Below are 25,920 nucleotides of genomic sequence, written 5' to 3' on the forward strand. Positions count from 1 at the left end.
AGGGGCTCATAAAGTAAAAAGGGAAATTGGTTTATACGGAATCAGGCTTTAGGCCGATTTAGACCATATTTGACACGTATTTTGGAGCTCATGGGAGAAGCCGGTGTACAAAATTTCAGTTTAATCGGATAGGATAATTCGATTTTCTTTTGTATTACGCCAAGTGATTGCTAAACAATGCATGCATTGAACATATTTTTAGATGTACGAATTAAATTGTTATTTAATATTATAAATTCACTATATATTCCTATTCACAATATTCCTATTGAAGTCCTTTGCTAGTGGTACGTTAATCATCCTGCCCATCAACATCGTATGAACTCAATTCAGGAGGCCACCAGAGAGTCATGCATTTGACACATGTAATGTGTGATCCCTGGCTGTAACAGAGACAAAAGTCTATGATGTTGGAATCAATCCCAGCCCCTTTGGAATTAGGCTAGAACTACCCTGGTCTACCGTGGAAGGTTAAATGCATTCTTGGTAGCTAGTTTACCGCTACAACAACCTAGTTAAAACTATATAAACCTGCCATCTTGATGATTTTGTCTGGGGCTAATAGGATTTTTTAAAATTTTTTCGTTTCAAGGTGAAAAATTTACCGAAATGTGTTCGTTTCGTCATAACATGTTTTTTCATCTAGGGAAAATTTACATTTCGGGACGCCCATTTAGAGCACCACCACAGTCGCTGTGCAACAAGTCATTATTTTACACAAAATAAACGCGTTCGCCAAACTTCTAGTTGTAACTAAGTGTTTGTTAGTGTAAGTGATGTTGCTTACATGTATTTACTCTGGGTGGAAAAAAATAAAGTATTTGCGGAGGCATAAATAAGAAAGTATTTTTTAAATATAAATAAATATACTGGAAAGAAAAATAAATATTTCTTTCACAACAAGCAACTAAATCAATCTGTACGAAATAAAAAGAAAGAATGTGATGAGTTTTTGGTCTGCAATTACAACAACAATATTTGGATAAAAGTGGAAGATGCTGACAAAGGCTTTTGGAAAGTTGCGCTTATTTAACTTATAACAGTAAAATACTACAAAATCTAAATATATGTACAATGATGAATTTGTCTCTTTTCAAATTGTTTTGTATTTAATTGGTTGAAATTTTAACAACATGCATGATTTTATGTACGACCCAAACACATGTGGTAACCTTGACAAATCACCGAAAGAACAATTTTCGTAATTTTTTCCACAAAAAAGAACGTAGTATCAGCCTTGACACTCAAATACTAAAAACTTCTTTCATTCGAACCAAATTTGCCGAAAATTTTAAATGTCACGACGAATTGATTTTTCTTTGCCCTGTTTACAAATTTTGACATATCAAGTTCTCAAAAACAGATGCTTTGTGGTAGCAATTCGCCGATGCGGCTATCTTATAAATACGCCTTGGTTTCGCCTAGTTTAAAGATTCCTTTAAAGTAGCTTATTGTGATTGTAACTATTGTGAGTTATTCGTTTGTCTTTGCTGTCAAATTTTGTTGACATTTCCATTGTTTTTGTTGTCCACAACCAGCTGCAAAGCTAGTTATAATGCAAAGAGGTATCAAACATTCAAAACTTTGAAAATATTTGTAAAAACTCTCTAAAAAATAAAAGCCAACAATTTATGATTTAATATAAATAAAACATTTGTTAAGCTTAAAGTGAAATGTCCTTTGATATGTAAAAGCGCTACCTATTGACTAGTTTTTATGTTGGACTCCAAAGTCGAGGTCTTAAAACTCCATGACACCTCTTTCGCATACACCTATTCGAAGATTTCTCTTTAGTATCGTGTAATCATTGAAAACATTAAACGATTTTCATTGCGGGCTTATCCTCATCTTTCTCATAATTATTATTACGGATGTGTGTAAGCAAATACATTTTATATAAAATGCAAAATAAAAATAAGCTTTGATTTTTGTGCAAGTTGTCGACAGAAAATGCCAACAAAGCATTATGAAAAAGAGCGCGTTTTGTTATTTGTTAGAGAAAAACTGCAATAAAAATGTAATTCTGTGAATACAATCCCAATCCACTGTCCATTGTCACATAATCAAGTGGGGGAGTGCATATAGTGGTATTGTTTGATAATTTTGCAGTGTGAGTTTCAATGTTGAAAAAGTGATCCAAATGAATCATTGCAATGAAATATGTTTTAATATAAACAGTGATAAGCCTTAGCAGCTCCAATGGCGTATATGTCATCGCAGTTGTGCAGTTTTGTTGTTTCCTTTGTTTTTTTTTTTTGTATGAATTTGAGTTTATCATCAGTTTTTAAGCGCTTTAGAAAAGGAATGCTGACGTTACCATCTTCACCATCACACACCCCCACCGACAGCATTTCTGTCACCATTGTCAACAGCGATAAGATAACTAAGAATCAAGTTGAAAACAAATATGCGGGAGTTTTCCTAATAAGCCAACAACAAGTGACACAAACAAGACCCCCATTTTTGCTGGCTGTTTGGTGTTTAGTTCTCAATCATATGCGAGCGGGCCACATTATCTCTTTGGCAATAGCGTCACAAGTAATCAAGCGGCACATTACTTATCGAGCTTCTTTTGCATTTATTTCGAAAAATAGATATTTAGCTATAATGGAGCCATTAAATTAATTCTATTTCTTGCAGATTTATAAAAATTTGAATTAAATCGTTTAGTAATTTTGACAATAACAACGGCTGTTACCAGTGTGTGTCTGGGTTTTGGACCAGTAATTCTCACTGGTCGTTATAGGAGATACTGTCGCCGCCGCTATTGAGCTCCATGAGCCCTCGTAGCCGAAGGATGAGCCACAATTACAATGACATCCCAGTGGGTGTATTGGCTGTTAAAGCATTAGCACACAAATGTTGTCCACAGCTAAGATGGAAAAAAGAGACTGTGTAAGTAAAACTATTTTTTTAAATTATTTTTTTTTATCGTCCCATTGAACAACATAGAATAGTGAGGAACAAGGAAAGACCTTCCTCACATCAATGAGGTTTTAAGGCAAAATTTTAGAGCAATAAAAGTAATATGATGTCAATTTTCGATCCCAACCTTTGTGTGATGTAGAATAATAGCTCTTGCAAAGAAAAGTCTGTCTTCAATAGCTGAGGAATCGCCGGTAGGATTTAAGTGAAAGTGTATCCGGCACGAAATAGCTGTGAGCAACACACAGGCTGGAACATTGAGATCCGATCTGTGTAGCCCGGGCTACCGGGCGCGTCTACAGGTTGCGGATATTGGAATGCTTTATACGGAGTAGCTGCAACGGCAGTCGCGAACAATCAGAGGCATCGAGCGGAGAGTCTCAGTGAGAGGTCGGGCAGCACCGGCTCTTGCACAAATACTGAGTGCGTATGATGATCGATATGACAAGGCGAGTTACTGACACCTTTAAATAACCAATGGCTACCATGTTCTCGCGGCGATCGGTCTTTGGACCGAAACGAGCTAGCTCACCTACAGGAGATTGACAAGGATCACTACCTGCACATGCAATGTGGGTACAACAACAACAACAATAAGAGAAAGTATGCAGTGCGCTGGCTGCACCGTGGATCTATAAATACGAGGCTAATGCAAATTTGCCCATGAACATTCCATTAAGGAACAGTGACAAACTTCTCTCATCAATCAATGAGTGCTCTCCGATTCAGGTTCAAGCTCAATGATAACTTACTTTGCTTTAATTGGCTATGACAAAATATTTCTTCCACTAGCCGAACGTAGAATAGCATTCCAAGCGCCTCGATCTTCTGCGCTCATTCTAAAATCTCTGACATCAAGTTTCGAGGTGTCTCCCACAACTTGATCTTTCCATCGGGCTTTTGGTCTTCCCGGTTTGCGTGTACCACCGTGTTTGCCTTCAAAAGACTTCTTTGCTGGAGCTTCTTCATCCATTCTGACAACATGACCTAGCCAACGCAGCCGTTGTATTTTGATGCGTGTAACTATGCTATCGTCGTCATACAGCTCGTGGTTCATACGTCGCCTATATTCTCCGTTAAAGCAAACTGGTCCATATATTTTACGAAGCTCAATGATAAAGGGACTCTTTATTACAGCCGAGTCCGTCCGGCATGCCGGTTACATGGCATAGTAACTCTAAAATTTTGCCAGCATTAGAGAGGGATAGCTACTGCTGAAAAATGTTGTTCTTGTCAGGAATTAAACCCAGGTGTTCTGCGTCATATGCGGACATGCTAACCTCTGCACAATGGTGGCCTCCTAGTGGCTATAGATTCCTTTATTCTGCCAGTGACAAAGTTGATCATGGAGTAGAGCTTCTAATAACCAATAAACAGATTTCTTGTCGTCTTTAAATCTGCCTCGGATCGGGCTATCGTAGCTCGATTCAGCAATTGTGCAACAGCGACTCAGCAAAATACGGCTTCTTTTTAAGACCCTCCACCATAGGATGGGGTTTATTCTTATTTCGTCATTCTGTTTGTAACTCCTCGAAATATGAGTCTAAGACCACATAAAGTATAATGTTCTTAATCGTCATGACATTTTAAGTCGATCTAGCCATGTCCTTCCGTCCGTCTGTCTGTATGAAATCGGTCCATAAAACCGATCTGGGAACTTGACTTCTGGAGCCTCTAAAGGGCGCAATTCCCATCCGATTTGGCTGCAATTTTGCCTGACGTGTTTTGTTATGACTTCCAACAACTGTGCTATGTATGATCCAAATCGGTCCATAACCTGATATAGCTGCCATATAAACCGATCTTAAATCTTGACTTCTTCAGCCACTAGAGGGCGCTTCTCTTATCCGATTTGGCTGAAATTTAGCATGACGTGCTTTGTTATGACTTCCAACAACTGTGCTAAGTGTGGTTGAAATCGGTCCATAACCTGATACAGCTGGCCCATAAACTCTGCAGGGACACGGCATTTTATGTCCGCATTAATGGAGCAGAGGGCTTACCCTTCTCAACAACTCCAGAGATAAAATAGAGCTGTGTCCAGCTTTTACCAACATAAAACCAACAGTGAAGCTCCAAGAGTTTAAACATTCGGTTTAATGGCATTGACTACTCAGACGACATCAGTCTAATGTCTAAACGTTTTGAGGACATCCAAGATAAACTCAACAGTCTAGCAGAGAACGCGGCAGTTATTGGGCTTCGAATAAACATCAAGAAGACAAAATTAATGCGATTTATCACAAGCGTCACAACACCTCTGATAATCAACGGCGAAACTATCAATAACGTTGAATCATTTTGCTATCTTGGAAGTTTAATATCAGCAAACGATGGATCTTACGTCAAACAATATTAGCCGCAAAATCAAAGTCTGCTTCTTTAATGGCAGCGTTAAATCATTAGGGATCTGCAACATGGGGCCTTACTCAAACGAATATGAAAAAATTGCAGGCATTCGTTAACCGATGCCTAAAACGTTTATTGCGCATGTATTGGGTTGCCCAAAAAGTAATTGCGGATTTTTTAAAAGAAAGTAAATGCATTTTTAATAAAACTTAGAATGAACTTTAATCAAAGCACTTTTTTTCTAAAGCAAGCTAAAAGTAACAGCTGACAACTGACAGAAAAAAGAGTGCAATTACAGAGTCACAAGCTGTGAAAAAATTTGTCAACGCCGACTATATGAAAAATCCGCAATTACTTTTTGGGCAACCCAATATTAACCCAGTTCCTTGCAGACTCACTTTGGCAATTCGTTCCTCATTGTATTACCACAATAGCGAAGGGCCTCTGGTGTGAATCAAATCCCCACCAGAGGATTCTGACTTAGGCAATTCGTTACCCATTGTCTTACCACAATTGTGAAAGGCCTCTGGTGGGTATCAAATCCCCACTCTGACAAATAAATATCAACTCCACCTCAGCCTCCACGGCTCTTGCTGTTGGGCATAAGATGCCATAAATTAAGAATTTTTTTACATTTCTTATCAATTCTTATTTATCTTGCCCATTTGATATTTTTATAGGAGCTCAACAGGTCTATTGACCTTATTCTCATAATTTATTAGATAAAACATTTTATTGTTTAATTTTTTATATATATTCACCCTGAATATTTTCGTATGCTTTGGAAATTAAACAAAGGATAAAAGAAGAGAATTAAAGGGTGATTTTTTTGAGGTTAGGATTTTCATGCATTAGTATTTGACAGATCACGTGGGATTTCAGACATGGTGTCAAAGAGAAAGATGCTCAGTATGCTTTGACATTTCATCATGAATAGACTTACTAACGAGCAACGCTTGCAAATCATTGAATTTTATTACCAAAATCAGTGTTCGGTTCGAAATGTGTTCATTCACCGTAACGTTGCGTCCAACAGCATCTTTGAAAAAATACGGTCCAATGATTCCACCAGCGTACAAACCACACCAAACAGTGCATTTTTCGGGATGCATGGGCAGTTCTTGAACGGCTTCTGGTTGCTCTTCACTCCAAATGCGGCAATTTTGCTTATTTACGTAGCCATTCAACCAGAAATGAGCCTCATCGCTGAACGTTGAATGAACACATTTCGAACCGAACACTGATTTGGGTAATAAAATTCAATGATTTGCAAGCGTTGCTCGTTAGTAAGTCTATTCATGATGAAATGTCAAAGCATACTGAGCATCTTTCTCTTTGACACCATGTCTGAAATCCCACGTGATCTGTCAAATACTAATGCATGAAAATCCTAACCTCAAAAAAATCACCCTTTACTTTGCTAATTGAATTGAATGTTGGAGACCACAGTAGAAGTATATGGGTAAAATTTCAGCCAATTCAAATAAGAATTGAGCCTTTTAGGGGCTTAAGAAGTAAAATAGGGAGATCGTTTTATAGGGAGCTGTATCAGGCTAACGACCGATTCAGACCATATTTGACACGTATGTTGGAGGTCATGAAAGAAGCTGTTGAACAAAATTTCAGCCAAATCGGATAATAATTAGGCCTTCTTGAGGCTCAAGAAGTCAAAATCCCAGACCGGTTTATATGACAGCTATATCAGGTTATAGACTGATTTGAATCATATTTGACACAGTTGTTGGAAGTCATAACAAAACAACACATGCAAAATTTCAGCCAAATCGGATAGGAATTGCGCCCTCTAGTGGGTAAAGAAGTCCAGATTCAAGATCGGTTTATATGGCAGCTATATCAGATTATGAACCGATTTAAGCCATTCTTGGCACATTTGTTGGAAGTCATAGCGGAACACGCCATGCAAAATTTCAGCCAAATCGGATAGGAATTGCGCCCTCTAGAGGCTCGAGAAGTCAAGACCCCAGATCCGTTTATATGACAGCTATCAGGTTATGCATCGATTTGAATCATTCTCAACACAGTTGTTGGAAATCATAACAAAACACCTCATGCAAAATTTCAGCCAAATCGGAGACGCATTGCGTCCTCTAGTGGTTCAAGAAGTCAAGATCCCAGATCGGTTTATATGGCAGCTATATCAAAACATGGACTGATTTGGCCCATTTAAAATCCCAACAGACCTACACTAATAAAAAGTATTTGTGCAAAATTTCAAGTGCCTAGCTTTACTCCTTCGAAAGTTAGCGTGCTTTCGACAGACAGACGGACGGACGGATATGGCTAGATCGACTTAAAATGTCATGAGCATCAAGACGAGGTCTTAGACGCATATTTCGAGGTGTTACAAACAGAATGATGAACTTAGTATACCCCCATCCTATGGTGGAGGGTATAAAAACGGGGCTCCCATGAGCTGGGGACCAAATTGAACACTTAACGGTTGTAAAAACCAAACCAGGATTCGAACCCAGGCATTCAGCGTCTTAGGTGGACATGCTAACCTCTGCGATGCGTTGGGTTGCGGTAAGAAAGAAATGTGGGAGGAATTTAGAGAAGATATATGACCAAAACCTATGGGGACTCAGCTTTAAAATTGTGATGGAAAAACACGGAATTCTTTTGAGAATTTTCAACCGGTGCCCAGGTGCTGAAAGGAGTTTTTCCGGATGTATGGAAGAAACAAAAGCTGGTACTCATAAGCAACGGCAATGGGTGCCGCGGTAGCCGACTTGGTAGCGTGCTTGGATTACCAGTGCAGGGGTCTGGTGGGAATCAAATTCCCACACTGGCAAATAAAGATCAACGCCAACTCAGCCTCCACGGTGTTTGTTGTTGGGCATAAGATGCCATAAATTAAGACATTTTTTACATTTCTTTTCAATTCTTATTTATCTTGTGCATTTGAGATTCGAACCTAGGCATTCAGCGTCATAGACGGACATGCTAATCTTTGCGATGCGTTGGGTTGCGGTAAGAAAGAAATGTGGGAGGAATTAAGAGAAGACATAAGACCAAAACCTATGGGGACTCGGCTTTAAAATTGTGATGGAAAAACACGGTATTTTTTATGAGAATTTTCAACCGGTGCCTAGGTGCTGAAAGGAGTTTTTCCGGATGTAAGGAAGAAACAAAAGCTGGTACTCATAAGCAAGGGCAATGGTCGTGAGTTCGATACCCGCCAGAAGCCTTGGTCTGTCGCTACTGTGGTATCACAATGGACTTAAAATTGTCTAAGTGAGTCTATAAAGGACTGCCACTCTTACCTAACCTAACCTAAGCAAGGACTAATGTGATCCCACATACTTATATAGGCTCCTCTGTATGCTGGATGCCGAAACCCATGGGCGGTGGTAATAAAGATAGCTGAAAACAGACCGGAATTTCCTCTGTGATTGTTCAACCGGTGCCTACTGGAAGGAGTTTTTCCGAATATATAGAAGCAAAGGTGATCCCACATCCTTATACATGTTCCATCAAGCCTAGGATGCCATTATTATAGTGGGTGCACCCTCAATGAGACAAAATGGCTTAAGGATGGTAATGTCTACGATCAGAGCTCTCAGATATGTAATGGGAATAGTAGAGGCGTCTAATACTTCGGGGCTATTGTGTCTGCATAAATGTTGTCTAGACCCGCTTCATACGTCGCTTGATCTGGAGGCTTTATTGCTTAGAAAGCATGCAGTTATGTCTTCGGGCGGGTAGGATCTTTTTCTCCTGATGGAGGTGGTCCACATGAGAACTGAGAAGATATCCCGTCGCAGTTCGAAGAGCGGGATTCTGACACGATCTGTATACGAGTATTATGGAGGCCACCGTGGCGCAAAGGTTGAGCCGAAAGCCTGGGTTCAAATCCCGGCATGACCATCAGAAAAATTTTCAGCCGCGGTTATTCCGTTACTAATAATGGCTACATTTGTGAGGTATCCTGACATGTTAAAACTTCTCTTTCAAGTGATGACACACCGTTCGGACTCGGCATAAAAAGGAGGGCCCTTATCATTGAGCTTAAACATTAATCGAACTGCACTCATTGATACGAGAGAAGTCTCTCCTGTAAGTGGAATGTTCATGGGAAATTTTATAGAGTCATAGAGCTGACGAGACCACACTGACGCTGCATAACTGACCACAGACCGGCCAATTGCTTTGTACGTGGTCAACAACGTTTCTTTGTCAGCACAGCAGACGCAGCACCCCAAGTGATGTCGGAAAGTGACTTGAGGACCTTGTTTCTACTTTTGGCCTTATAGCAAATTGCTGTGGCATATGGGGAGAATGTGTAAGTTAGGTTAGGTTTAAGTGGCAGTCTGCCATCAGACTCATATAAACGGTTTCGTCCATTGGAATACCACAGGAAAAGAAGAACATTCGCAATAACTTGCGAATGTTCAAATGCGCTAAGTCAGACAGGTTCTCAAAGAAATGAGAGCCTAACGTGAAACTCCTTTTAACTGCTAGTGCGGGACACACACTCAGAAGGTGTTCTATAGTCTCTTCTTCTTGGATGTCCTCAAAGCTTGTGCAAAAGTCGTTGCTGGCAACCTTCAATCTGTCAGCATGTTTTCCGTTTAGACACTGACCTTTCATGACGGACACAATGAATGTTCTAGCCAATGACAGATCTGCGACAGTCGAGGACGGTTTTTGTGTTCAGAAATTCGTTTTCCAGGGATTTAATGGCTGTCTTAGAAGATAGGAGAATGTGTAAGAGCTACCAAATATAATACCAAGTATATTAGGACACTTGATAGTCGGACTCGTTGCTCCATCGACTTCACATTCAGCTCGTTTTTTTTAGTGAACCATGTGGCTGAAGATTTGGTGGCAGATGTCTTCAGATCTCTTGCAGCGAAATAAGCGACAAGTTCTTTGAAGTAAGTGTTTACCCTATCGTAGATGCCAACAATGGTTGTTGTTGCAGCAGTGTGTAGTACACTGAGGCGGCAGCCCTTGCCGATGGAGAACTCCATCGGGTCAATCCGGCATGGGATTGCCAACAATGGTTGGGTGGCCTGATGCATATGATACCATCTCTATGCCGTATGGAGTGAGTGGAATGGAAGATAGGTAAAAGTTAAACTATGCCGGAGATATCACCCTGTCTCCCTGTTTCAATCTACGGTGTTTCAACTTCTTATTCCCAAACTCCTCAAATGAATGGCGACCACACAGGATAATTTGCGAGCCAGCGTCTCAGGGGGAGAAATCCCTCAAGCATCTTGGCTACTGATGAAAGAAGGGGAAATCGGCCTGTACGGCTTCCCCTTACTCGGATTCTTTTCAGGCTTCACTAGCGGGGTCAGCCTGTCCATCTTCGAGACATCTGGTACCATAAGAGTGTTGAAAGATATATTGAGGACAGTTGTATTCGACTCCAGGTAGATCCAGGTTCTTCAGAATCAGTGCAGAGATTCCGTCGGGGACCAACGCCTTGGATGACTTAGCGCTATGGATGACATTCGCAACTTCGTCCATGTTTATTGTTTTTGTTGAAGCCACATTTTTGTATGTGAGCAAGCTCGTTCCGTTCTATATGACTCATCATCGCGGAAACATGATGGCCATTGGTTATTTGAAGGCGCCAAAACTCGCCTTGTCAGATAGAGCATCATCGGTACTCAGTATTAAAGCAGGAACCGGTGCCAGCCGGCCTCTCATTGAGACTTTCCACTCGATACCGCTGATTGTCCAAGACTGCAGTTGCAGCTACTCCGTATGGAACATTTCACTATCCGCAACCTGTGGACGCGCCCGGTAGCTCCCAGCTTAGCTTCACGTGATCATCCTCTCCAACCTTCCACCCTTCTTATTGGAGGGTTTCTTGGCGATGCTATTACGGGCGCCCCATCTCTGTAGTGGCGATGCTATGGCAGTCAAATCCCTCTATAATGGAGCACCTACGAGTTTTGCGGCCGCATTGTTCAATTGATCGTCTATAGAGGGGGATTGGACTACAAATCTTTGAGTTCTTTTACACTTCAGGATATGTCCCCTTGCACCGCTGTTCAGTTAAGTAAGATTAGTCGCTTCTCCTTCTATGTGATCTAGTTTTCGCTCATACCTACTTCCCTTCGCAGGTGAGCCAAGTCCTTTATACCTCTCTTTTCTAGCCTTCGACTTGTTTTTACCTTTTGGGTGATCTTCACTTGACATGTCAAGATCCAGTGAACTTTGACTTGTGAGAACTAGCTTTCGATCGCTCGGTAGCCACCTAGGCGGTTGGCAAGACTTTTAGAGATGAAAGACACGCCATTGCAAACCTACAAAATGCATGATTTGTAGATTTTAATTTTGCAGAATAGGAAACTGGGATCATAGGGAACTCCAGATCCTCTTTTGACAAGTTTATATAATTCTGCATATCCACTGGAACTCTCACTACTTGATTGATTTCAAATGAAGACTCATTGTTATTCTTCTCTAAATGACGCTTCTTTGGCTCGGTATATTTTGAGGTTAGGTCCATGTTCAACATCGCAAGGTCTTTTAGGACAGGTAGTTACGCTCTAAGTGTCTCAAATATTGTGAGATCTGGAGGAAACAGGCTCTTGTCCTTCAAGCAGATGGGCTGCGAGGTAGGGATAATACATCTCAAGTGTATTTTTTAGGCTCAAGTTTCTAAACGCCACCTATCGAATAGGTTAGGTTAGGTAAGGTTGAAAAGAGAGTGCGGATATTAATCCGCTCCATGCCAATATGAACATACACCTAAGCGAGTGTCAGGAATTACTTGCTACTAACAAAATCCCTAATTGTTCTCCATTCCATGCCCCTAAGTTGGTTCAAGTCTGGTACTGGTACTGTAACGTCTAATGAGAAACAGCATTAATAGACCGCACTCAGTCCCTTCTTGACTCTCTTCTTCTATAGAGGAGCAGCTGCGAGTTTTGCGGTCGCATTGGTCAATTGATCGTCTATAGAGGGGGATTGGACTAAGAAAGCCAGTGTCAGGAATTACTTGCTTCTAACAAAATCACTAATTGTTCTCCATTCCATGGCCCTTAGTCGGCTCAAGTCCTGGTACTGTAGCGTCTACCGAGTAACATCATTAATAGGCCGCACTCGGTCCCATCTTGACTCTCTACTTCTACTCTACGTTTCTTTTGCAGCTCAATATTTGTTCGAGAATTGCGCCTGGATTTTACTTCCTTGATTGCCTCTCTAAAGAGGCTAAAGTTCCGTTATATTTGCTAATTTCTAGTTTTTTCCCATTTCAGATTTAAAATCTCCATCTTTGCACTGACTTACATGGCCTACACCTGCTATCATATGGCACGTAAACCAATATCGGTTGTGAAATCGGTATTACATACAAATTGCAGTGAAACAGTTGTGCATAATTCCTCCTCCAGTGATTGTGGCTATGCTCCATTTGGTAACTATTGACCAGGTATTGGCGTGTCATTCTATTTTAATACTCAAAAATATTTAAAGATGACTCCAATGCTCCCGCTTTGTTTGCTGCCTTGGATTCAGCTTTTCTATTTGCCTATGCTGGGGCAATGTTTTTGTCTGGATTTGTGGCCGAACGAGTATCGTTACGCTACTTTTTGGCCTTTGGCATGATCTTATCGGGAGTTTTTTCCTATCTCTTTGGAGTGGCCAAGACATGGGGTGTTCATGCCATGGCATATTTTGTTCTTGTCCAAATATGTGCGGGCATTACACAAACAACTGGTTGGCCCGGTGTGGTCACTTTGATTGGACGATGGTTTGGCAAATCTAAACGTGGTCTGGTTTTTGGCATATGGAATAGTCACACATCGATTGGCAATATTCTGGGTACCCTCATTGCGGCCTATTATGTGGAAAGAAATTGGGCCATGTCATTTATTGTGCCGGGTATAATCATTGCCATGGTTGGATTTATTCAATTTCTGTTTGTGGTTGATTGTCCGGAGATGGTGGGTGTCAATCCCGAAAGTACTCCCCACCATGCAACAGACGTATCACCGCCCAATGATTCCGATATAGAAGACTACGTAAGTACTGGAGAATATTTTGAACATGAATATAACTAAAAAAAGTTTCTCATTTGTACAGGATTCAAATGGCGCAGAACGTACACCAATTCTTAGTGGTCATGCCAGACAACGTCCCATAAGTTTAGTCAATGCCCTTTATATTCCTGGTGTTGTGGAATTTTCTTTGTGCTTATTTTTCTCAAAGTTGGTGAGTTATACATTCCTCTATTGGCTGCCCTTGTACATTCAATCATCGAGTACATTGGGACCCAGTCTATCGGCTGATCTCTCCATTTTGTTTGATGTTGGTGGAATATTTGGAGCTATTGTTGCTGGCATGATATCTGATGCCACGGGCATGTCAGCGACAACCTGTACCGTGATGTTATTGCTCGCATCACCGGTGGTAAGTATATAAGAATAATGAATGAACGAAGATCCAATACCCCAGGCTAAGTTATGTTGAAATAAGGACCTACACCTATGCAGGTGATGTTTTTGTAGCCACATTTTCATGTGGAGGTAGCGATCCTCGTCAAGCTCCTGTTTGTGAGAAAGCTCGTTCCGTTTCAAAGGATCGATCGCCGTCGGGAACAAGGTGATCATTGGTTATTTAAAGGCTCCAATAACTTGCCTTGTCATATCGAGCGTCATTTCACTAAGCATTTGTGCAAGACGTGGTGCCGCCCGGCCTCTCACTGAGACTCTCCGCTCGATACCGCTGATTGTTTGCGACTGCCGTTTCTGCTACTCCGTATGGAGAATTCCACTATCCGCAACCTATGGAGGCAACCGGTAGCTCGCAGCTAAGTTTCTCGTAACAGCAATGAACATCACACTGATCAGAACTCAATCTTCCAGCCTGTGTGGTGCTCACCGTTATCCCGAGCCAGTGATCGGCATGTTGTGCGCTCTGATGGGGTTTATACCAGACGATAAGCCATGATCGAATGGTAGTTGAGCCGAAACTACTCTAGTTTCTTGTTGAGATTAACTTCTTCAGATGCTATGTCAGGCAGATGGTCTCCAAGAACGCGGATGGAGGCGACGTCGGAAGGAGGTGAAATATGTAATAGGCATAAAATATATGGACCAGATTGCGTAAATGGAGAATATAGGCATCGTATGAACCACGAGTTGCATGAGGTATATGACTACGACATTATTGTTACACGTATCAAAGTATAACGGTTAAGTCATGTTGTCAGAATGGATGAAGAAGCTCCAGCAAAGAAGTCTTTTGAAGGCAAGGACGAGAGACACCTAAAAACTTGGTGTCAGAGATTATAAAATGAGCGCAGAAGATCGCTTTCTACATTCGGCTAGTGGAACAAATGTTCTGTCATAGCGATTTTAGGAAAGAAAGAAACAGAGTTGGAAGTATCGCCCACCTTAGGTTATGTTGAAGTAGTTCTGCCCTTTAACCTCGTCTTCACTCAGAGAAATTAAGTCCATCGTGTACGCCCAAGATAATGAAAAAGTATAAAAAAGTAGAGTGAGAGAGAACCTGAGCGCGAGGCAAGAACGAAGAAAGAAATTCAATCCCATGACAGCCGTTGTACGTACCGAAATGAAGCGATGGAGTACTTCATGGACAAAAGCTGCCGCCTCAGAGTACAACACACTGCTATCCCGGCACCCTGTCACGAGAAGTATTGCTGCGATCTAACGGGGGCGTCCACAGGTTGTGGATAGTGGAATGTTCCATACGGAGTAGCTGTAATGGCAGTCGCAGACAATCAGCGATATCGAGCGGAGAGTCTCAGTGAGAGGCCGGGCGGCACCGGCTGTTGCACAAATACTGAGTGCCTATGATGCTCGATATGACAAGGTGAGTTATTGACGTCTTTAAATAACCAATGGCCACCTTGTTCCCGCGATGATCGGTACTTTGGACCGAAACGAGCTTGACCAGAATCGCTACCTCCGCATGAAAATGTGTCTACAACAACAACAAGAAAGAGTAAGATTCCGGCAAATCGAAAGAGATGTCTGATCTGTGAATCCGGTAAGCAATTTTAAACCCTCACAATGGTGCTGAATGACGGGAAAGCTATGTGTCTGAAGAGAATCTAGACAAGAAATACCAATCTTCAACTCCTCATCCCTACAAGCACTGCAGAAGTCTTCCTCTCCTTTCGTCCAGAGCTACATCAGCGAACTGACTCTGCAATGACCAGTCAAGGGGTCTGTCTGTAGGCTGAGGTCATGATTTCTTAGCCCTAAGATAAGCGGCGTTCTTTTTCATAGGAATCACAACCAAAGTGCCTTGGCGACTTTGACACACATAATGCACATCCTCCGGCATCAATTTGCACTGTAAAAGTTGAGGCGGCTGCATCTATCGGAACGTAATTGAGCCAGAACTACTCTGGTTTGCCGGGGCAGGTCAATTTCTTCAGGTGCAATGGGAGGCGGTCGTTCTCCAAGGACTACATTCACCCGGCAGGCATTTACCGCATCTGCTACTGTGTCCGCGTGAATGTTGTCTAGACCTGTTTGATATGCCGTTTGATCTAGAGGTTCTCTCTTGTAGCGCTGAAGATCTTGAGGTATCCGGACGGGTAGATACCTATCTCTAAGATTATGATGCGGATGATCCCTGCGATAACAGCTCAGTAGGTTTTGCATGTAGTTACGTCTTCGTACGGGTAAGATTTTCGTCTCCGGGTGGTGGCGGTCCACGTGCGAACTGAAGAGACAGCCCTTCGCGGTTCGAATAGCGGCATTCTTACAGATCTGAATATTGGTCGGTCTGTGGTTAGACCGGCCACTTGCAGCTCTTTCAGCGAAATAGGCGACAAGGTCGTTGTGGTAGACATTTAATCCTTCGCAAATGCCAAAAATGGGTGAGAGGCCTGATGCCATGAACGTACAATCGTCCGCATATGATACGAACTCAAAGCCATCTGGGGGGTGTAATAGAGGATAGGTAAATATTAAATACTGCGAAGATATCACCCCGCCTTGGGGAACACCCTGTTGCACTCTACGGGGAATCGACTTCGTATCTCTAAATTCCTCAAACAACTGGCAATCACACAGATAATTCGCGAGCCAGCTTTTCAGGCCTGGCTGGAGGAACGTGTTGGCGATGTTCTTAAATAGTTTGGCATGGCTGACTGTGTCGAATGCTTTTGATAGGTCTATCATGGCATGGGCTGATTGAAGCCATGGCAAATGTGTGCGGTGATAGTGTAGGGCATTTTAATTGCCGCAGTTTTAACCTCTCTGAGAGGTCATCTAAAATTAACGAAATAAGAAATGTTGTTGTTGACAGTTTGTTAAGTGTAGTAGGTGTTTCCGAAACTTGGCTAAAACCAAGTATACCGTCTAGTCGATTTGAAATTTCGGGATATTCTTGTTGCAGAAATGATCGTCCATGTGTGAGAGGTGGGGGCGTTGCTTTGTTTGTCTCTAAGTCTATTAAGTACAAAGTTGTTTATAGTGGTAGTCAATATGGGATTGTTGAATGTTTGTTTGTAGAACTTTTACTTGGTTCTAGAAATGTTCTTGTTGGTGTTGTATATCTTCCGCGGGGAAATTTTCGGGCATTTGAAAGTGAAGTTGCTGATGTTTTGGTGAGATACTCTGACGTCATAATTTTAGGAGATTTCAATAATAATCTTTTTGATCTGTCGTCTTCTTATAGTGTGCGCGAAAGTTGTAGGCGGCTTAATGTTTCAATTGTCCACAACTCTATACCTACTCATTTTAGTGATGTACATAATTCTACTTCTTTACTTGACTTTGTTCTTGTAAGTGATCGTAGTTGTGTCTGTGTTTCTAACCAGGTTGTTTGTCCCAGTATATCGGATCATGCGTTTATTTTCGTGTCCCTTAACGTTTCAGTCCTTAATGTTTTGCAGTTCTATGAATATGTTGATTATAATGCTTTGAGTTGTGATGATTTGCAGGAAATTGTTTCGTCTACTGATTTTTCCGCTTTGTATTCCACTAGTGACGTTGATTTTCAATGTAGTAGTTTTAGTAGCTGTCTTGGGTCTATCCATAATGCGTTTCCTATAAAAAAAAGGGTGATAAGGGCTAGGAGTGAGGATTGGTTTAGCAATCCCCTCATTTCATATCATCTATCGCTTCGAGATTTGGCTTTTAAATCTTTCTTGGAGAATAGATCCAATGTTAAGTGGCGAATTTATTGTAGAGCCAGGAATAAAGCCAAATCTGTTATAAGAAAGGTTAGAAGGGAAGCGAATGTACTGCAGTTTGAGGGCAATAAAAGCACAAAGCAGTTATGGTCGTTGTTAAAATCCAATGGACTTGGCAGTTGCAAGTCGTATGATTGTGATTTGAATGTGGAGGATTTGAATACGACCTTTAATAAAAACCAATTGGACTCCCAAAGTAGTTCTCTCGGGGAGTATGACTATAGTGGTTTTGCTTTTCAACGGGTGGAGTTGTGGGAGTTGGATAAGGCTTTTTCTGCCATTAAGTCCAATGCAGCAGGTGTAGATGGTTTCTCATTAAAATTTCTTAAGAAAGTCTATCCTCTTGTGTCTTGTCATCTGTTACATCTTGTAAATTCTATTTTGTTAACTTCTTATTTTCCGTCCGATTGGAAATTAGCCAAAATAGTGCCCGTTGGGAAAAAACAGTCTTGTCACGCTCTGAAGGAGTTCCGTCCGATTTCTATTTTACCTATTTGTTCTAAGATTGTCGAGCATGTTATTAAATGTCAAATGTCTGGCTATTTGGAAAGTAATCGTTTTATTTGTGATGCCCAGTGTGGATTTAGGCGAGGTAGAAGTACAGCCTCATTGTTATTGGGTTTGACATTCTATCCGGTCAAACATGGGTGGAACACGTTTTTGCGTGCTATTGTCTTTAGATTTGGAAAAGGCATTTGACAGAGTGGATTTTGGCCTTCTTCTTAGTAAATTAAAGTCCGTTTATAAGTTTTCGACCAGTGCATGTACATTGTTATGCTCGTATCTTACAGGTAGGAGCCAGTTTGTTTGTGTTGATGGTAAATGTAGCAGTGTTCTTTCTGTAAGAAGCGGTGTTCCTCAGGGTTCAGTATTAGGTCCACTTCTTTTTGTGTTATTTGTCAATGATGTTTTTTCTCGTCTGGATTGTTGGTGCACTCCATTTGCATATGCTGATGACATCCAATTGCTTTTTAAGGGTGATAATCGTTTTTTGAATGTTTTTCAGACGAAAATTAATTTTGCGATGGAGTCGTTACGTGAGTGGATGGCGGAGAATAGGTTCAGTGTTAACGCTTCTAAAACTAAAGCCCTTTTTTTATCTTCGGGCTGTCACAATCATGTTAGTGTTAGATATAATAATGTAGATATTGAATTTGTGCAAAGCATTGATTGTCTTGGTGTTCAGCTGGATGACAGGCTTCGGTTTGATCGGCACGTTAGTTCCGTGGTGTCTAAGGTTAACTTTTCTTTAAGAAGCCTGTATACCACGAGTTTATATTTACCGCTCTTTGTGAGGGAGCGTTTGGCGCATGCATTAGTTTTGCCGGCCATTTTATATTGTCTGGAGGTGTACTCAAGTGCGTCGCAAGGGAGCATGCATCGTATTCAGGTCGCTTTTAACAATATGATTCGTTTTGTTTACGGTGTAGGTCGTCGTGTTCATATAACTCCCTATGTGTGTCGTTTTCTCGGTTGTGATTTCCCGTCGTATGTTAATTATCGTTTGCTTTTGTTTCTCTTTAAGTTATTGAAATGTCGGTCTCCAATTTTTCTTGTTAATGAATTTAATTTTTGTCATTCTACCAGAACTAATCAGTTGGTTCTTCCGAGGGTAGATAATTTTTTGAGTAGTACTTTTTTTGTAAGGGTTGCACGTTTGTACAACTCCTTGCCTACGGATTTAAAGAATTTCAGTTTGTCAACAAGATCTTTATCAAATCGTCTTCGTCTACACTTTCAGCGCTTTTAATTTTTGTGTCAAATTGCCAACAACTTTAACGGAATGTTTTTATCGTGCGTATTATTGGTAATTTATTTATTTTTTGATTTTAGTATTACTTATTTTTTTCCATTTTGTTTAAATCTTTTTTTTTGTTAAGTGATATTTTTTAATTATTTTTTTTTCAAGCTCTTTTATTTATAATTCTTGATAATTTGTTTTCAAAGCCAAAAGTATTATTGTGATTTTTTTTTTTTTTGTATATTTTGGTTTAAGTATTACTATTTTTATTATGCTTTAATCATTTTTTTTAATTTATTACGTTGATCTTTTTTGAGTAGGATTTTTTTTAATCAGTTGCTGCTTATAATTTTTAGTAATTTGTTTTTTATTTGTTATTTAGTTTTATCTAGATTCAGAAAGTGTTAAATAGGTTAAATATTTTTTTCCATTTTCTAAGTTTTTGAGTTTTTTATTTTTAATTGAGTAGTTTTTTAACTTATGTTAGAAAAAGTACGTCTTATGCATAGTGTGATTATTTATAGGCCTGATGGCTTCGCATTGCATGAAATGAAATAAATAAATAAATAAATAGCATGCAAATCAGTTTTTGTGCTGTGCAGTCTTCCAAATCCATGTTGATGCTCGGCGAATGGATATTCTCCAATGAGGCTCGGGAGGAGTGGTCGCTCAAGCGTCTTGGCTACTGGAGAGAGAAGGGAGATCGGTCTGTACGACTGCCCCTTGCTCTTGTCCTTCCCAGGCTTCAGTAGCGGGATCTCTCTGCCCATCCAGACATCGGGAACTATAAGAGTGTTCAAAAACAGATTGAGTTGTAAGGTTCTCGACTCCAGGTAGATACAGATTCTTCAGCATACGTGTAGAGATTCTGCCTTGGATGACTAGGCGCCGTGGATGACATTCGTAACTTCGTCCACGGTAAATTGTGTTAGTTGTCCATCGGGTCGTAGAGCAGGGATATGACAAATGGCTCTCCTTCTACTCTTGCCACACTGGAGATACGCAATAAATTGAGGGTTAACAATGTGGCGCATCTCTTCGGGTCAGTCACAGTTAAATCCTCCAAAGGGACTGAGGTTCTTTCAACAAAGAAAGCAGCTATCCTACAAAGCAGCTCCCTCAAGGGGTTCTCATTGATTCCCTAGCGTAGAAAAAACCCATCAGTGACCCATTTCTGTCTGGCTCATCACCAGCCTTATTTCCCACAAACAGAGCTTCCGTCGTAGACCAAGGCCACAGCTTGCAGTGCCGCCTTATTGTCCACTTATAATATGGTAGGTTATAGGCAGTCGCTTCTGTCAAAGAATTGTCTCTAGATTCTTCAAGAACGTGAAGATCTCCGCCTGAAAGACAATGCAATTCCCAATTCCTTAGAAATCAATGAAGACTTCCTGCTTTCATCCCACCTGGGGCTTTTCCGTATATATCGAAGGTCCAAAGAACACCTTAACTCTCTCTATATGAGAAAACGAGTTACACTGTATGTTTGAAGAAACATTTTCCTGACGCCTGGTTTTAAATCCCGGTGAGAACATCAGACACCATTTTCAGCGAAGGTTATCCCCTCCTAGTGCTGGAGGGGAGTGCTGTGTAAACTTCTACACTTGGTTGTTGTTGCTGTAGCCACATTTTCATGTGGAGGTGGCGATCTTCGTCAAGCTGCTGTTGGTGAGCAAGCTCGTTCCGGTCCAAAGGGTCGATCGTCACGGGAACAGGTCGGCCATTGGGTATTTAAAGGCCGCTAATAACTAGCCCTGTCATATCGGGCATCATAGACACCCAGAATTTTTGCAAGAGCCGGTGTATTCTATCTTTCGTCTGCTTGATTCTGTTGAGTGTCAAGACCCAGGAGCTCCGCGACTAAGATGGGGTGCGTCCACAGGGATCTGGGTCTGAGTCGAGTGGGTCTGGCCGATCAGTTAAACAGGTGACTTGTATCGTGCGGTCCCTGGTTACAATCGGGACATACATCTTGCACGTCGGCATCAATCCTAGCTCTGTGGGAATTGAGGCGGCTGCATCTGCCGGAACGTAATTGAGCCAGAACTACTCTGGTTTGCCGGGGGAGGTCGATTTCTTCGGGTGCAATGGGTATCGATCGTTCTCCAAGGACTACATTCACCCGGTAGCCAATTACTGCGTCTGCTACCGTGTCTGCATGAATGTTGTTCAGACCCGCTTGGTATGCCGCTTGATCTAGAGGTTCTCTCTTGTAGCGCTGAACCTCACGCTCTAGATCGTGTAGATCTACCTTAAGGCTTCTGGGCGGTGGGTATCTATCCACAAGATGATGATTTGGATGATTTCTGCGATAACAGCCCAAAAGGTATTGCTTAGACAGCATGTAGTTATGTCTTCGCAGTGGTAGGATATTTGTCTCCTGATGGAGGTGGTCCACATGAGAACTGAGGAGACAGCCCGTCGCAGTTCGGAGGGCGGCATTCTGACAGATCTGAATATTAATCTACTGCGTGTCACAAAGTTGACGTGACCACACTGGCGCTGCATAACTTACCACAGACCGGCCAATTGCTTTGGCCGACAAGGTTTCTTTGTCTGCACCCCAAATGCTGCCAGCGAGTGACTTGAGGACCTTGTTTCTGCTTTTGACTTTATTGCAGATTGCTGTGGCATGTGGGGAGAAAGTGTAGGAGCTGTCAAATTTATCTCGCCAAAAGTGACTGAGGTCCTGACGTCCCGTCTACCGGGGTCCGAGAGAGACTTAACAGTGGCCCACAGTTTGCCTGCACCGGTGCCTAAGTTACATTGCTCCAAGTGTTCCAGCCACAAATTCCGCTTATGTTCGTTGACTACCCTGTTTATTTCCAGATTCAGCTCGCTGATTCTGGGGTTAGCGGGGTCCATAGCACGAATCCCATCACGCTCGTCTGCGAGTACCACTGCTTGCGCCGGGTCGCACTTGTGGTATTCGACTGGCTGGTATAAAGCGAGCGGCTGCTGCGTTGATGATGTCTCGGAAATTCCTCTCGTCCACAAGCACATCAGAGGGGGGTGGCAGTTCACTGAAGCGGCGATTGGTATACTCTCTGAAGCCAGTCCAATCGGCCTTCTTATAATTGATGAACGTCCGGCGCTCAGAGGTTATGAAGTCGGGTGGTCGGTCGATGGTGAGAACTATGGGGAGGGGGTCTGACCCCAAAGAGATGACGGCTAGCCAGGAGACGTCACTCAGGAGATCAGGGGATGCAATTGAGATGTCTGGCTAGCTGCTGCACCTCCTCGTAATCCTAGTGGGGGCATCTTCATTCACCGTGCAAAACGTGGAGCTATCTATTTGCTCTGCCAAAGCTATGCCACGCTGGTCGTTACCTAGGGGAGAATGCCATGACGTGTGATGTGCATTAAAATCCCCCAGAACCAGACGATTATGGCCAGATAGCAACCCACATATGTCGGGGTTGTAAGCCTGGCCATTAATCCGGATACAGCTACTAACCGGCGGTATATAGACGTTGTATATCTCTATCTCGGCAGTACCAGACCTGACTGCTACCCCCATAAATTCCATGTATGGGTCATGGGCGTCAAGCGCAGGCGAGATAGGTCTATACTGCACGGAATGGTGTATAACGAAGGCCAATCCCCCACTTCCATTCCTTGAGCGATCCTTACGTAGCACATTGTAACCGTGACAAATGTGCAAGCTGCAGGTGTTGGTCAGCTTTGTCTCCTGGATCGCTGCGACCCAAAATGCTCTTCCGACTCATAAAATCTACAATCTCATCGATCTTGCCACGCAGTCCGTTGCAGTTTAACTGCAAGAACGATACACTTCCCGGCACTGGCCTGGCAATAGTAGGGCTAGGGTGCTGTCGTTGCATAAATTGACGTACGGGAGAGGTCGTGGGGGTCACATAGTCCGACGACGAGGACGCCGAAGGCGACGCTTGTGACCCACTGCTGGCTATGTTCGCACAGCACCTTGCGACATAGCCAGTATGACTATACTCCCGTAGTGAAGTTAGGCTAGAGCAAGAACGGAAATGTACCCACTCCATGCACAGGTTACACCTCACCGACACCGACCGATGATGAAGGCGGTTCTGGCAAATCGAACAGAACTAGGGTCCGGGGTTCTTTTCAATCCCGGCACGGACCAGAAGCGTGCGGAGAAGGCACTCCGGGATGTGCCTCTCCCATGACGAAAAAAGACGAATACGTACACTGAGGCGGCAGCCCTTGCCGATGAGGATTTCATCGGGTCAATCCGGTGCGTACAACCGGCTGCCATGGGATTGTGCACGACTGCAGTTGCAGCTACTCTGTATGGAGCATTCCACTATACGCAACTTGTGAAACACCCGCTTGCTCTCAGCTGTGCATCTCATGAAAACGATGAACACCCCAAAAATCGGAGCTCAAAATTCTTACCTATGTGATACTCATAGCCATCCCCTGCCACGGTGCTTGGGGGTATTGGGATGGCTTCTTAGATAACACCTTAGAAGATACTGCATATAAATATGTCGGTGGCACTATACAAATTAAGTCGTTATACATTTATAATATTGGGTTGCCCAAAAAGTAATTGCGGATTTTTCATATAGTCGGCGTTGACAAATTTTTTCACAGCTTGTGACTCTGTAATTGCATTCTTTCTTCTGTCAGTTATCAGCTGTTACTTTTAGCTTGCTTTAGAAAAAAAGTGTAAAAAAAGTATATTTGATTAAAGTTCATTCTAAGATTTATTAAAAATGCATTTACTTTCTTTTAAAAAATCCGCAATTACTTTTTGGGCAACCATAGTTTGTTTACACTTCACATCCTTCATATATAATTTCTTGATTTTAATAAAAACAACCGTTTTTTTCTACTTTGCAGCTTTTGTTATATCAAGCATACGGAGCTGTATCTGTTTTTGTCAGTGTGTTCCTTTTGTTGGTTGCTGGCTTTCTAGTAAATGGACCCTATGCTCTCATCACAACATCGGTCAGTGCTGAATTGGGTCAGCACAGTTCATTGGAGGGCAATGCCAAAGCATTGGCCACAGTAACTGCTATTATAGATGGAACTGGTTCAATAGGTAAGATGAAATTAACCCATGACATGTGTGGCTTTCATTCAATTATTCCTTTTATTTCCAGGAGCCGCCATTGGCCCCCTTATGGCCGGCATGATTTCCTCTCATGGCTGGCAAAATGTCTTTTATATGCTGATATTATCAAATATTTTTGCTATGATACTGCTGCTAAGATTGGTGAAAAAAGAATGCACAAGAGTTGTCAGATCACGAATACGTATAGAATAATAGATTTGAATTTTTTTTCCTCCACTTCAATATATATGCGTGTATTGTCGTTGTGTACTATAAACAAGAATCTACAAAAAAATGCCTTCTCAATCATATCTCTGATCATCCATCGTCTGTTTATAAATAATTTAGTGTACTGTGTATAAAGGATGTATAGGATTTGTTGTGTTTTATGATGACGATTTTAGCCATTACGTTTATTTGATATATAAATGTTTTAAATCGAATTTGTATTTATTTTTTGAGGCTTAGTTTTACCTTGTATTTGTACATTACACCCATAAAGATAATGAAAAAGCCAACACCCTCCCTTTTGTATTGAGTAAATTATGAAATAAGTGACTATGGATACTGCATTCGTACAAAGTAATATGTTTTTGTAAGAAACTCCCCCCCCCCCCCCACACACACACACTTTTTGATATATAAAAAAAAACCAAAAAAGAAAATAAACTAAATACATTTTAAATTACTTTTAAATTGTGTCTTTTTTTTACCGGGAGGACGAGGAGAGTGTCTCAGTGAGAGGCCGGGCGGCAACGGCTCATGCCTAAATACTGAGTACCTATGATGGTCGATATGACAAGGCGAGTTACTGGCTCCTTTAAACAACAAATGGCCATCACTTTCCCCAGCCAATCCCATGGCAGCCGGTTGTACGCATCGGATTGACCCGATGGAACCCTAATCGGCCGCCTCAGTGTACGTGTTCGTCTTTTTTTTTTGGACATGGGAGAGGCACATCCGGGAGTGCCTTCCCCGCACTTTTCTGGTTCGTGCCGGGATCGAAAAGAACCCACGTGGGCCACCTCCATCAGGAGACAAAGATTCTACCCATGCGAAGACATAAATACATGCTGTCTAGTCAATACCTTTTGGGCTGTTATCGCAGAGACCATCCAAATCATCATCTTGTGGATATGTATTCACCGCGCAGAAGCCTTAACGTAGATCTACATGCTCTAGAGCGTGAGGTCCAGATCTAAAAGAGAGAACCTCAAGATCAAGCGGCATATCAAACGGGTCTAGACAACATTCATGCAGACACAGTAGCAGATGCGGTAAATAGCTACCGGGTGAATTTAGTCCTTGGAGAATGACCGCCGACCATTGCAGCGGAAGAAATTGACCTCTCCCGGCAAAGCAGAGTAGTTCTGGCTCAATTACGTTCCGGCAGATGCAGCCACCTCAACTCCTACAGAGCAAGCATTGATGCCGACGTGCAAGATGTATGTCCCGATTGTGACCAGGGACCACACGATACACGTCACCTGTTTAACTGCCCAGCCAGACCCACTCGACTTTGACCCAGATCCATCTATGGGTTGCCCAAAAAGTAATTGCGGATTTTTCATATAGTCGGCGTTGACAAATTTTTTCACAGCTTGTGACTCTGTAATTGCATTCTTTATTCTGTCAGTTATCAGCTGTAACTTTTAGCTTGCTTTAGAAAAAAAGTGTAAAAAAAGTATATTT

The 25,920-nt window shown here is 41.9% G+C and overlaps 1 protein-coding gene across 1 annotated transcript; it reads left to right on the plus strand.

Moving 5' to 3' along the window:
- The first annotated feature begins 1,772 nt into the window (after nucleotides 1–1,772).
- LOC106089734 (glucose-6-phosphate exchanger SLC37A2) lies at nucleotides 1,773–24,916 on the plus strand. Its single transcript, XM_013255703.2, has 7 exons — nucleotides 1,773–1,877; nucleotides 2,641–2,895; nucleotides 12,516–12,673; nucleotides 12,733–13,280; nucleotides 13,342–13,668; nucleotides 24,015–24,216; nucleotides 24,278–24,916. Exons 2-7 carry the CDS (start codon nucleotides 2,777–2,779, stop codon nucleotides 24,439–24,441), a joined length of 1,518 nt encoding a protein of 505 aa, XP_013111157.2. The 5' UTR covers nucleotides 1,773–1,877; nucleotides 2,641–2,776; the 3' UTR covers nucleotides 24,442–24,916.
- The last annotated feature ends 1,004 nt before the right edge of the window (nucleotides 24,917–25,920 follow it).

The sequence above is a fragment of the Stomoxys calcitrans genome, chromosome 5 (genome assembly GCF_963082655.1).
Source record: "Stomoxys calcitrans chromosome 5, idStoCalc2.1, whole genome shotgun sequence".
NCBI lineage: Eukaryota > Metazoa > Arthropoda > Insecta > Diptera > Muscidae > Stomoxys > Stomoxys calcitrans.

Excerpts from the sequence above, each read along its gene's own strand:
- LOC106089734 (XM_013255703.2), top strand. The coding sequence starts at position 2,777 with ATGAGCCCTCGTAGCCGAAGGATGAGCCACAATTACAATGACATCCCA. Across the intron at positions 2,896-12,515 it reads AGATGGAAAAAAGAGACTGT|ATTTAAAATCTCCATCTTTG; the intron begins GTAAGTAAAACT and ends TTCCCATTTCAG. Across the intron at positions 13,669-24,014 it reads TATTGCTCGCATCACCGGTG|CTTTTGTTATATCAAGCATA; the intron begins GTAAGTATATAA and ends TCTACTTTGCAG.